Consider the following 12,386-nt stretch of genomic DNA (forward strand, 5'->3'; position numbering starts at 1 on the left):
ATCCCTATCAAACTACCACTGGCATTTTTCACAGAACTAGAACAAAAAATTGCACAATTTGTATGGAAACACAAAAGACCCCGAATAGCCAAAGCAATCTTGAGAACGAAAAATGGAGCTGGAGGAATCAGCCTCCCTGAATTCATACTATACTACAAAGCTACAGTAATCAAGACAGTATAGTACCGGCACAAAAACAGAAATATGGATCAGTGGAACAGGATAGAAAGCCCAGAGGTAAACCCACGCACATATGGTCACCTTATCTTTGATAAAGGAGGCAAGAATATACAGTGGAGAAAAGACATCCTCTTCAATACATGGTGCTGGGAAAACTGGACAGGTACATGCAAAAGTATGAAATTAGAACACTCCCTAACAGCATATACAACAATAAACTCAAAATAGATTAAAGACCTACATGTAAGGCCAGACACTATCAAACTCTTAGAGGAAAACATAGGCAGAACACTCTATGACATAAATCACAGCAAGATCCTTTTTGACCCACCTCCTAGAGAAATGGAAATAAAATCAAAAATAAACAAATGGGACCTAATGAAACTTAAAAGCTTTTTCACAGCAAAGGAAACCATAATCAAGATGAAAAGACAACCCTCAGAATGGGAGAAAATATTTGCAAATAAAGCAACTGACAAAGGATTAATCTCCAAAATTTACAAGCAGCTCATGCAGCTCAATAACAAAAAAAACAAACAACCAATCCAAAAACGGGCAGAACACCTAAATAGACATTTCTCCAAAGAAGATATACAGATTGCCAACAAACACATGAAAGAATGCTCAACATCATTAATCATTAGAGAAATGCAAATCATAAGTACAATGAGACATCATCTCACACAGGTCAGAATGGCCATCATCAAAAAATCTAGAAACGATAAGTGCTGGAGAGGGTGTGGAGAAAAGGGAACACTCTTGCACTGTTGGTGGGAATGTAAATTGATACAGCCACTATGGAGAACAGTATGGAGGTTCCTCAGAAAACTACAGATAGAACTACCATATGACCCAGCAATCCGACTACTGGGCGTATACCCTGAGAAAACCATAATTCAAAAAGAGTCATGTACCAAAATGTTCATTGCAACTCCATTTACAATAGCCAGGACATGGAAACAACCTAAGTGTCCATCATGGGGAGGGGGAAGGGTAAACTGTGACAAAGAGAGAGAGTGACATGGACATGGACATATATACACTACCAAATGTAAAATAGCTAGCTAGTGGGAAGCAGCCGCATAGCACCGGGAGATCAGCTTGGTGTTTTGTGACCACGTAGAGGTGTGGGATAGGGAGGGTGGGAGGGAGGGAGACGCAAGAAGGAAGAGATATGGGAATATATGTATATGTATAGCTGATTCACTTTGTTATAAAGCAGAAACTAACACACCATTGTGGAGCAATTATACTCCAATAAAGACGTTAAAAAAATTTTTAAAATAGTCACATAAGGAAACGTCATTCCTGGATGAAGTTGTTGCCTTACAAATGGCATATTATAGTTACTTTTTCAATTGCCTTCTCTTAACTATGAATTATAAGCTCCTTGTGAGCAAAAACTGGGACGCATTTATTCTTACTTTGCAATACCCCTGGTGTAATGACCTACATATAATAGGTATACAATAAATGTTTATTGGATTAGCGAGGCAGAAATAATAATGCAGTGCAAGTTACAGAGGTCTTGAAATGTTATATTAAGGAATGTGCACTTCATTTGTTGGGTAGCAGGGAGCTCTTGCACAGAAGAATGGCATGAGAAGAGGGGTTGTATTGTAGTGTTACCATGGCAGCAGAGCTGATTCACTTTGTTATAAAGCAGAAACTAACACACCATTGTGGAGCAATTATACTCCAATAAAGACGTTAAAAAAATTTTTTAAATAGTCACATAAGGAAACGTCATTCCTGGATGAAGTTGTTGCCTTACAAATGGCATATTATAGTTACTTTTTCAATTGCCTTCTCTTAACTATGAATTATAAGCTCCTTGTGAGCAAAAACTGGGACGCATTTATTCTTACTTTGCAATACCCCTGGTGTAATGACCTACATATAATAGGTATACAATAAATGTTTATTGGATTAGCGAGGCAGAAATAATAATGCAGTGCAAGTTACAGAGGTCTTGAAATGTTATATTAAGGAATGTGCACTTCATTTGTTGGGTAGCAGGGAGCTCTTGCACAGAAGAATGGCATGAGAAGAGGGGTTGTATTGTAGTGTTACCATGGCAGCAGTGGTCACCTGACGAGAAAGGCCCTGAATTAGATAGAAAGGTGATGCTTGGAATGAGAAGGAAAAGACCAACTTAAGAGACATCCTACAAAAAGAATCAACCAAGTTCACTGACCCACTGGATGTCCCGGGCAAAATGAGAGAGAGGAGAAGAGAGGGAGAGAGAAAAGAACAAGGACGATTCGACAACTCTGAGGATTCGAGAGATGATGAAATGAGTATCACTTTTACTCGTATCAGGTTAAAGGTGGAAAAGGCCAATAAGCTGTTTGAAATGCAAGATTAGAGTTCATAAAAGCTAGCATCGCTAGGACTAGGAATTTGAAAGTTGCATGAATAACATGTAGAAATGGGAAAAAACGTAGCAGTGAAAACACTAAGGGAGAGAGAACTTAAGAGGAATAATTTCCACCTAGTTCTGAACTGCGGCCCTAACATAGATATTTGTTTCCCATAGGCTTGCAACCCTAAATATTCAGACTATGACAAAACAGGATCCATTTGTGCAAGTGAGAACATCAATGACACTTTGACCCGGTACCGATGGCTGATCAGCGCACCCGCGGGCCCCGACGGAGTGACCAGCCCCATGAGAGAAGTGGACTTTGACACCTTTTTCACTTCATCCAAGATGATCAGTTTAGACTCCATATACTTCCAGCCTGGCTCCAGGGTGCAGTGTGCGGCTCGGGCCGTGAATGCCGATGGGAACGAAGGCTTGGAGCTGATGAGCCCTGCCGTAACCATCGGCAGAGAAGAAGGTAGTGCATGGCCGTTTTCACATAAAGGTCGCTGGAATACCATGGAATGTTATATATGTCTAATTTCCAGTTATTCTTTCCTCCAAATGCCCCATGTATTCCGTAATACTCCATAAGTATTTTTAAATGATAATCTATTTTCGCAAAAATATTCATTAGAAAACAAATATTTATTCATTTTGCATTTTTCGATCACTGAGCATATGTCAGGCTTTTGGCTGTCAGGCTTTTTTTCCTGCCTTCCAGGAGTCCATACTCAAACTGAAGACACGGACAAATTTTAGTCTGGACAGGACACAGAAATGCAAAAGTAGTAGTGATGGGTTCTAGCCTGAGTGGATCTGGAAAGGGTTCATCAAAGAGGAGATGCTTAAGCTGAGTCTTGAAAACAGTAGGGGAAAACAAGCATGGGCAATGACTCGTAGAAGCATGAAGAAACATGGTGTATTCTGGGAACTACAAGCAGAGAAATGGGGCAGGAAGTAAGGGAGAGGAAGGGAGATCAGGAGATGAAGCAGTTGGTACGCAAGGGTCAGATCTGGACAGGGCAGCTCATATGTGATGCCAAATCACTCCCAGCTGGTGGCTGGATGAACAGGAGTTTGCAGAGGCAGGAGGGGAAGGACAGTCCGGGTAGAGAGGTGTATACTAGTGTCCATACTTGGTTATTAGAGGGGAGGTTGAGGTCAGGGCTAGAGCCCGGACACAGTGGAGGTGGAAAATAACATGTGGCTGGAGAAGACACTGATGAGACAGGAAATCCACTTTATAAACTAATCCTTTACTCTGCAGAAGAATGTTTAAATCAGAGTTTTAAAATAACAGTCTTTTTATAAGATTCTATTTCTAAAAATTCCACTTGTGTACAACACTTGAGATGTACATATGTTGCAGCAAGAAAAGTTATATGTACCACCTCCCACCATTATATATTCAGGATCAATATTTATTGATAACATGTAGAGTAACCATGTTCTTTTATTAGGATTAGAATGCATGGTTTTTAAATTTCACCTAAAACCAAACTATTGTGTTGGTACCAAAAATAAATTAAACAATGCCTTAGAATGAGTCGCCCCCGATTAATAAAGCAGACATCCCAGACGCTAGGGCCTGATTCTGATCTGTTTTCTACAAACAGAAAAGAAATTATATATTGCCTAGTTCTCTGGAAACTGTGATCCAGCATCAGGCGGTCTCTTCCATGGTATTAAAATGAAGACATTACAGTGCTTTCAAAGCAAACATACGAGGAAGATTTTCATGTTAAAATTCTAGATAGACAGATAGATTAGACAATGAGTTATAATTTATAATATACATACTGTAAGAAATTACATATATAGAGAAAACTATATATTTTGCTCTCTGATTCTAAGAAGGCTAGTTTTTGTTTTTTAGAATGAGTGCATTTTTAGTTTTATTATAAATAATGTAAATTTTATGACTAGTCTTAAGGATTTAATTCTAAGGTAACAATTTCATTCATTTAATTAAACTACACTTACTTTTTCCTCTTGTTTTTCAATCGTTTTTACTACGCCTGTTTATACTTTACGTTAAGACGATTTTGTGAATATGACCATAACAGAGGGTGTCCAGCACAAATTAAATCACATTGAATAATATTTATTTTTTCTCAAACTTTATAAAATACCCCAAATGTTAAGAAGAAGCCATTGAACTGTCTGCTGGGATTACTTCTCCCATCGTGGTCTTTTGCTTCCTCATAATATCAACTCTCAGCTGTGCCTTAGTTCACAGAGAATTTTAAAGTACACAGAAAAATAATAGTGCCTATTTAAAAATATATACTTTAAGTGTTGTCTATTATCTTCTTTTAGCATAAATGTCTTCATTTTGCCTCGAGGTCTTTGCCAGCCCCGGGTGCCAGGGATAGTGGGAGCAGAGCCCTTCTCAGCTAAACTGCGCTACACGGGTCCCGAGGACCCCAAGTACACAAACCTCATCAAGCTCGCTGTCACCATGCCCCACATAGACGGTAGGTGACTTGGGGGAGCAAATCCATGGAGGTGGCTTGGGCTTCTCTTTACCTGCTTTATTTTACTGAATACAGGCAGACCTCGTTTTATTGCACTTCACAGATACTGCGTGTTTTAAAAATTGAAGGTTGGTGGCAACCCTGCTTCCAGCAAGTCTATCAGTGCCATTTTTCCAACACCACCTGCTCACTTTAGGTCTCTGTGTCACATTTTGGTAATTCTCTCAATATTTCAAACCCTCCACCAGCAAAAAGATTAAGACTCCCTCAGAGGATAGTTAGCGTTTTTTAGCAACAAAGTATTTTTTAATGAAGGTGTGTACATTGCTTTTTAGACATACGCTATTGCACACTTTATAGACTACAGTATAGTTTGTTTTTAATTTTTTTATTGCAGTATAGTTGACTTACAATGTTGTGTTAGTTTCAGGTGTACAGAAAAGTGAATCATTTACACATATGTATATATTTTCCATTCTTTTTCGCATTCTTCCCCATAGAGGTTATTACAGAAAACTGAGTAGAGTTCCCTGTGCTATACAGTAGGTCCTTGTTAGTTATCTATTTTATACATAGTAGTGTGTATATGTCAATCCCAAACCAATCTCCTAATTTGTCACTTCCTCCCACGTTTCCCCTTTGGTAACCATAAATTTGATTTCGAGCTCTGTGAGTCTGATTCTGTTTTGTAAATAAGCTCATTCGTATCATTTTTTTTTATCAGATTCCACATATAAGTGATATTTGTCTTTGTCTGACTTACTTCACTTAGTATGGTAATCTCTAGGTCCATCCAAAGTTTCTGCAAATGGCATTATTTCATTCTTTTTATGGCTGAGTAATATTCCGTTGTGTATATGTACCACATCTTCTTTATCCTAGTAAATTTTAACATAACTTTTATACGCACTGGGAAACAAAAAATTCATGTGACTCACTTGATTTCGATATTCGCTTCATTGCGTTGGTCTGGAACCAAACCTGCAATATCTCTGAGGTCTGCCTGTACTCTGAATAACCAAGCATACGATAAATGCTCAATTTGCAACTTAAACTTCAAGTCCTGCTTCTTTTGAGTGCTTCTGTTTCCTTTCTGCCCAGTTTTTTTTTCAAGTCTGACAATTTCGGCCTTCTTTAAAATTAGATAAATTTCACACATGTCACAACACAATGAAACAAAGCTTTGGTTAATGTGCTTGCTCTCTTTTATGAAATGGCACAGTGTGCCTCCAAAACTCTTGAGCTTGGACTTACAGTAAAGCAATTTGGAATCTCAATCCCTGCCTTCAACACCTATTTGCTTTTTCATATCTGGAGTCTCATAAATCTTTCCCAGTATTTATTGCAACAACTAAGACATTTCCTAGGCATTAAAATAAGGTTAAAAAAATGCAAGTAACAACGTTAAATTTTCTCTGGATAGGGAAGTGTGGCCAGAATTTCTGAGTCAGTAACTTTACCCACATTTTATGAACATTTCCTCAGGTACAGAAGACATTTTCAAGTTCTATTCCTCTTAATTCGCTTTATCCCTGAAGTAGATTAATATTAATTTTATTACTTAGTAGGTTAGTTATATTTTAAGTACCTAAAGGAGAGGAAGCATTAGGCAATATTAGGAACTACAAGGTAGAATTTACCTGCCTTATGAAAAGGACATAATTCTGCTTTGTCTGCTTATTACAAACCCAAATTTATGCTGGTGGGCATAGGTGGACAGGAGTCTGCACCTCCTTACTTTACAGTGTAACGTTGGGTCCATGTTTGACCACCCTACCTTTAGACCCATATGCGAGGTGTGATTCAGATGTGCAGAGGGCAGAAGGGACCATCAGGGAAGGGCAGACCTGTAATAGTTCTTCCTGATAGAAAGATTGGTCCCTTGTGCTTCTCCTAGAGCTTGACTTAGCATTTTCTGAAACATTCGATAGCCGTAGCTCTGCAGAAGCTGACCAGTTCTTTTGCAGGGCCAGAGAATCTAAGAGGGAGAGGTGGAAAAGGTGCCAAGAGAAGACCTCTTTCACAGTCCTTTTTGCTGCATTGCTTATGCCAGGACTCAACCAACTGTGTCCCATGGACTGGATCTAGCCTTCTACCTGTTTCTGTATGGTCTGCGAGCTAAAAATGGTTTTCACATTTCTTAATGTTTGGAAGAAACCAAACATTCTTCTTCTTCTTTGAAAGCAGAATATTTCGTGACACATGAAAATTCTATAAAATTCTAATCCATTGGCCGTGATAAAGTCTTCTTGCACACAGTTATGTGAATTCCTGTACAAATCATCTGTGGCAGCTCTGGCTCTGAAATGGCAGCTTTGAGCAGTTGCAACAGAGACCTTGTGGCCCACAAATCCTAAAATATTTACAGTTTGGCTCTTTACAGAAGAAGTTTGCCAACTCTTAGCCTATACCGTATAGTGGTAGTTTTCAAACTTTTGGGTCCGAGGACACCCTGCAAATTATTTATGGCCACAGAGACCTTTTGTTTTGTGGGTTATAGCTGTAAATATTTACTGGATTTGAAATTGAGGAATTGTTAAATATGTATTTATTCATTAATTTTTAAATAAGAATAAATCTATTACACGTTCACGCGAAAAACATACTTTTAAGAAAAAGAGCTGCAATTTATAAAGCAACACAAAAGAGTGGCATAGTTTCACATTTTTGAACATATCTTTAGTGTCTGGCTTAATAAAAAGACAGCCGGATTCTTATGTCTGCTTCTGCATTCAATCTATTGCAATATATGATTTATTTTAGCCTCTGAAAAACTCCACCGTACACTACTGAGAAAATAAGCGTGGAAAGGTCAAATAATACCTTAGAGTCGTGAAAATAGCTTTAATGTTATAGATCTCCTGAAATATTCTCGGGATCCTCCGGGGTCCTAAGATACCACTTTTATAATCACTGCTCTGCAGTATTTTATAACACTTGTCCTCTCAAGAGATAAAGAGATTATAAAGTGTTCGAAGCCCTTTGCTGTTGGTAGAAATGGTAACAGTGATTACAAAAACTTCTTGCAGGCATGCTCCCTGTGATCTCCACCAAGGAGCTCTCCAACTTTGAGCTCACCCTCAGCCCTGATGGCACACGAGTTGGAAACCACAAATGCTCCAACCTCCTAGATTATACTGAAGTAAAGACCCACCACGGGTTCTTGACTGATGCTACCAAAAATCCAGAAATAATTGGAGAGACGTATCCTTACCAGTACAGCTCATCTATCAGGGGTTCCAATACCTTACGCTTCTACCGAAATCTGAACCTGGAAGCCTGCTTATGGGAGTTCGTTAGCTACTATGACATGTCAGAGCTGCTCACGGACTGTGGAGGCACCATTGGAACCGATGGACAGGTATGGATTTTTAGCATCTGAGCTTTGGCCACTGGACAAACCAGTTGCTTTTGTTCAGTTACGTAGACTTGGAATAAATCTCAGCTCCAGTCTTCCATCCTGGCGATGTAGGTTATTAGGCACAAGAAAGAGCGGGTAATTGGCATGAGCGGTATGGAAATCCATGTCTATTTCCAGAACAGTGTGTCAAAATCTATGTATTTTTTAGCAATGGGTCAGTAACATGATCTTTGTATTGAAAGGACACCATATAGTTATGCTGTAAGCTCCAAATCTACTCTGATATTAGAAAACTCCAAATACGAATTTCTCTTCGAAGTATACGTTTTCATTTCTTGTGTTATGTTCAGATGGCTGTGATGCATCATGAACGATCTCAAATGAGGTATCCTCAGGGTCAGTCTAGTTTTTCTCCCTCCTCACTCTCTCTCTTCTTTCCCCGCCTTCTATCTTTCTCTCCTTCTACTCCCATTTCTCCTCTGTTTTCTTTCTAGTGTTCTCCCCATTTCCTCCCTATCTGGTTCATTTCTCCATCACTAACATAGCCCAAAGTATTTTCATTTAAAGCTTACTGTTATTTCTACTCTACAATTACTGATTCCTCTTCATACTACACAGGCAGACATTTACACATAAAATACACACACACACACACACACACACACACACAATCCCCGCCCATCACCACCATCAACATGGTTGTTAAAATGATGGTGAAGCAAGGTCTCCCTTAGCGGTGATAATAGAGAATCTAAAATATGTAGGGTGTAGCTTAGATTTGTGAGGAGTATTTGAATTAAAAGCCATGCTTTGTCCAACTGGACTAAAACAGAGAGCTTATTTATGTAACTTATACATTAAGACGTTGAATGGTACCCAGAAGATGTCTTATCTTTCAAGATTTAGCTGAGGTGAGGCTGGATTTTTTTTTTTCTGTGCTATATTCCTGTGATGTTAAACTATAAAACAAGTAGTAACAAGAGAAAAGTAGACAGTAACTATCAGTTTAATTCCAGAGCAAAGCTGTAAATCTTGACCAGTTCTGCTGGTGTTGATGTCTAATGGCCACATATTATGTCTGGGAACTGTTGGGCTCCAAGGTAGTGAGACTTTTATCTCTACCTCCTCTAAAAGCAACAAAATATCCAGAAACTTGCATGAATTACTAAAAATCCCAAGCAAAAAAACCAACAGGAAGTCAGTGTAGAACAGTGGAAAGAGCCTGCATATTGGAATCAAGCAAATGTGGACTTATATTTGGCTCTGACATTCTCTAGCTACGTCTTCTTGGGCAGGTTACTTAAACCCCCATAAGTGTTACCTCTTCCCGTCCCTCTTTCCCACCCTGTCTTTGCCACCTGGAAGAAACGTGAAAGAAAAAAGGTCCTATTCCCAGAATAAAGACTCATATTAACACATCTACTTCAGCCTCTTCCTTTATAGGTCAAATATCTCCATTCGTTTGGCCATTCCTCCCAGAGCCTGTTTTCAATCCATTATCAAATCATTCCTGTTTTCTTTCTGGGTGCTCTTCTCTCAGGATCTTGCTGAAGTCACAGACTCTATTGGCATAAGCAAAATGGGACATAGTAATAGGATTATATTGTAGTTCTGGGTCTTCTTTGTTAAAAAGCACTTCATACCATGAAGCTTCTCTGTGGGTCTCGTCTAGTCTGTGGTCACTTTTTAGCCTCAAGAATATTTTCTATCTTCTCTGCAAATGGCAGTGATTTTCTGTCTTTCATACGTGCAACGCAGACAGGCTTCCCTAGTGAAAACCCTGCACTTATCCTACTTAAGCCCACTTTTCTGGTGTATCAAGGGCATTTTGAATGCAAATCCGTCTCTCCAGTCAATCCGTACTATAAAATGCTCAGCTAAATTAATTTTACTTCACTGGAGTTTTAAAATCACTGTTCCTCTATTTAGTTAAGTTCAGGGTTTTTTTTTTTTTCCCCATTACAACTGCTAACTAGAGAAGTTATTACCCTGCTTCCGTAGTTGAGCTATCGACTGTTCTACTCCACTAGGTGAAAACTGGCAACTGCCGGGTTCAGTGAAGTTTTACCTGCCTGAACGCTTTGTGTTACTTGCTACTTAGGGAGAAGAGAGAGTGCAGTATAAGAATTATTGAACCATCCAGTTCCCAACTGGCTTGTGTTACCTTGAGGAGTAAGATGGCCGGCTGGTTATATGAGTTTCTTCTGAAAGGATTTTTTTGCTTTTGCATTGTTGAAAATAAATGTAGTAACATAAGCATGATGATTTACACTGAATCTGGATTCAGTGTAAATCATTGAAATTTCAGGTTCTTGTGACAAAATTCTTAAAGCCTCAGTGTAAATGGAATTGCAATACCATCTAATAAAGCGTGTTGTTCACTCTCTTAGAGTGAAGCTCAGAGATGGCTATCTCGTTTTCCCCTACTTTCTTGGGTTTGAACTTCTACTTCTCTGGTTATTGAGATATTCTCCTATATCCTCACTTCCCCTGACACATAACATTATTTAAATGTAGGTGAGGGAGAAGAAAATACACATTAAAGTAAAGGAAATATAACTCTCTGAGATATTTTCTTAATTTTCCTCACAAGTTTTAGGTTCTAGAGAAGAGAAAATATCTGATAATATTACTACTACTAGTAATAGCTAACATTTATTTAATATTTACTATATGCCTGTCATCGTGTGTAAGTACTTTACATATTTCCACTAATTCTGTCCTCAAAACAACACTATGAGACAAATATGAATTTTGTCTCCTTTTTTGGAGCTGCTGAAGCAAAGAGAATTCAAATAACGTGTCCCAATTCAATTCGTTTGTAAGCCTATGCTCTTAACCACATCATGATACTTATCTGGACATTTAATTGAGCGAATTAAATGTCATAATTTTAATTGGGCGAATGTGAGGAATGGTTATGGTCACAGATGAAATTGCAAGAAAGGCAAATAAACTTTTTCCTCTGTTCTTTGTACAAGAACAGAAATAACCCCAGGTCTATTTGTCCTCTGCCAATTCCGTACCGCCCTGGCCAAGCAGCTAATCGATGTGTCTTTCCCTCTTCTGGTCCTTTTCTAGACTTGCCACCTTAGATCAGGGTAATCACTATGCAAACAGATTCTACTAACTGGTAATTGCTTCTGCCAGGAACAACATGCTGACGAACCGATTTTTATCTTTAGTGTTCTTAGTAGCTAAAGCTACTGCCTGGAAATATTGCCAGGTCCCTGCATTTTATTTTTGTGATTAAAAAGAGGTTTCTAACACACTCTTAAAGATTTCTGCCTTCTCTAACCTCCCATATTCAAATTATTTCACTTATAACAGAGAGTTACCAGACTGAAGGGGTCACCTGAAATATCCAAGATAGTTATCTGTTAACAGCAGATAAGTGAAGTTAATAAATGAAGTTTTATTAAGTTTTCTGCAGTTTGACTACAACTAGCTTTAGCTGATATTAAGACCGGTCCTACTTTTTCCATCTTGTTCGTTGCCCACTCATTCATTAAAGAAATAATCAATGAACACCTACTCTGTGCCAGGGACCAAATGGGTACCCGGTGAAGACACCAGACACAGACCTTAATTAAGCTCCTTCCAAGTCGAGTTACAGGAGTCGAATACTTGCTCTTATAAAAGTTAACCATCTTACTTGCCAAGAAAAAGAAACTTGGAATTTCTCTAATGATATTCGCCACTAAAATTCCTCCTAACAGTTAGTTTCTAAAATGTAAAAACAGATATAGCAGGAAAAGAAAAATAGAGATAAATAAATTATTCTGCTCCACCTTTTTGGGTGACCTGTGTTTTCTAAATAAAATTTTAAATTGTTTGGGTACCCAATGAAAAACACTTGTGATGCAAAATAGTTATTAATGTTAAACCAAGTTGTTAAACTACTGGATATTTTTGGTGATTTTTCTCTTGCAAACAGCTTCTCTTAAAACTAAAGAACTTCAGTTCATTTCACCTTTCATCAGCCTGACTATTGATGTTA

The 12,386-nt window shown here is 38.4% G+C and overlaps 1 protein-coding gene across 1 annotated transcript in view; it reads left to right on the top strand.

The window, feature by feature from the left end:
- Positions 1-12,386, top strand: part of FREM2 (FRAS1 related extracellular matrix 2) — a 167,065-nt gene that overhangs the window by 138,086 nt on the left and 16,593 nt on the right. The window contains exons 14-16 of the mRNA XM_007117016.3: positions 2,720-3,023; positions 4,894-5,025; positions 8,055-8,386. Coding sequence (XP_007117078.2) covers positions 2,720-3,023; positions 4,894-5,025; positions 8,055-8,386 — 768 coding nt within the window. The remainder of the gene's footprint in view (positions 1-2,719; positions 3,024-4,893; positions 5,026-8,054; positions 8,387-12,386) is intronic.

The sequence above is a fragment of the Physeter macrocephalus genome, chromosome 13, assembly GCF_002837175.3.
Source record: "Physeter macrocephalus isolate SW-GA chromosome 13, ASM283717v5, whole genome shotgun sequence".
NCBI lineage: Eukaryota > Metazoa > Chordata > Mammalia > Artiodactyla > Physeteridae > Physeter > Physeter macrocephalus.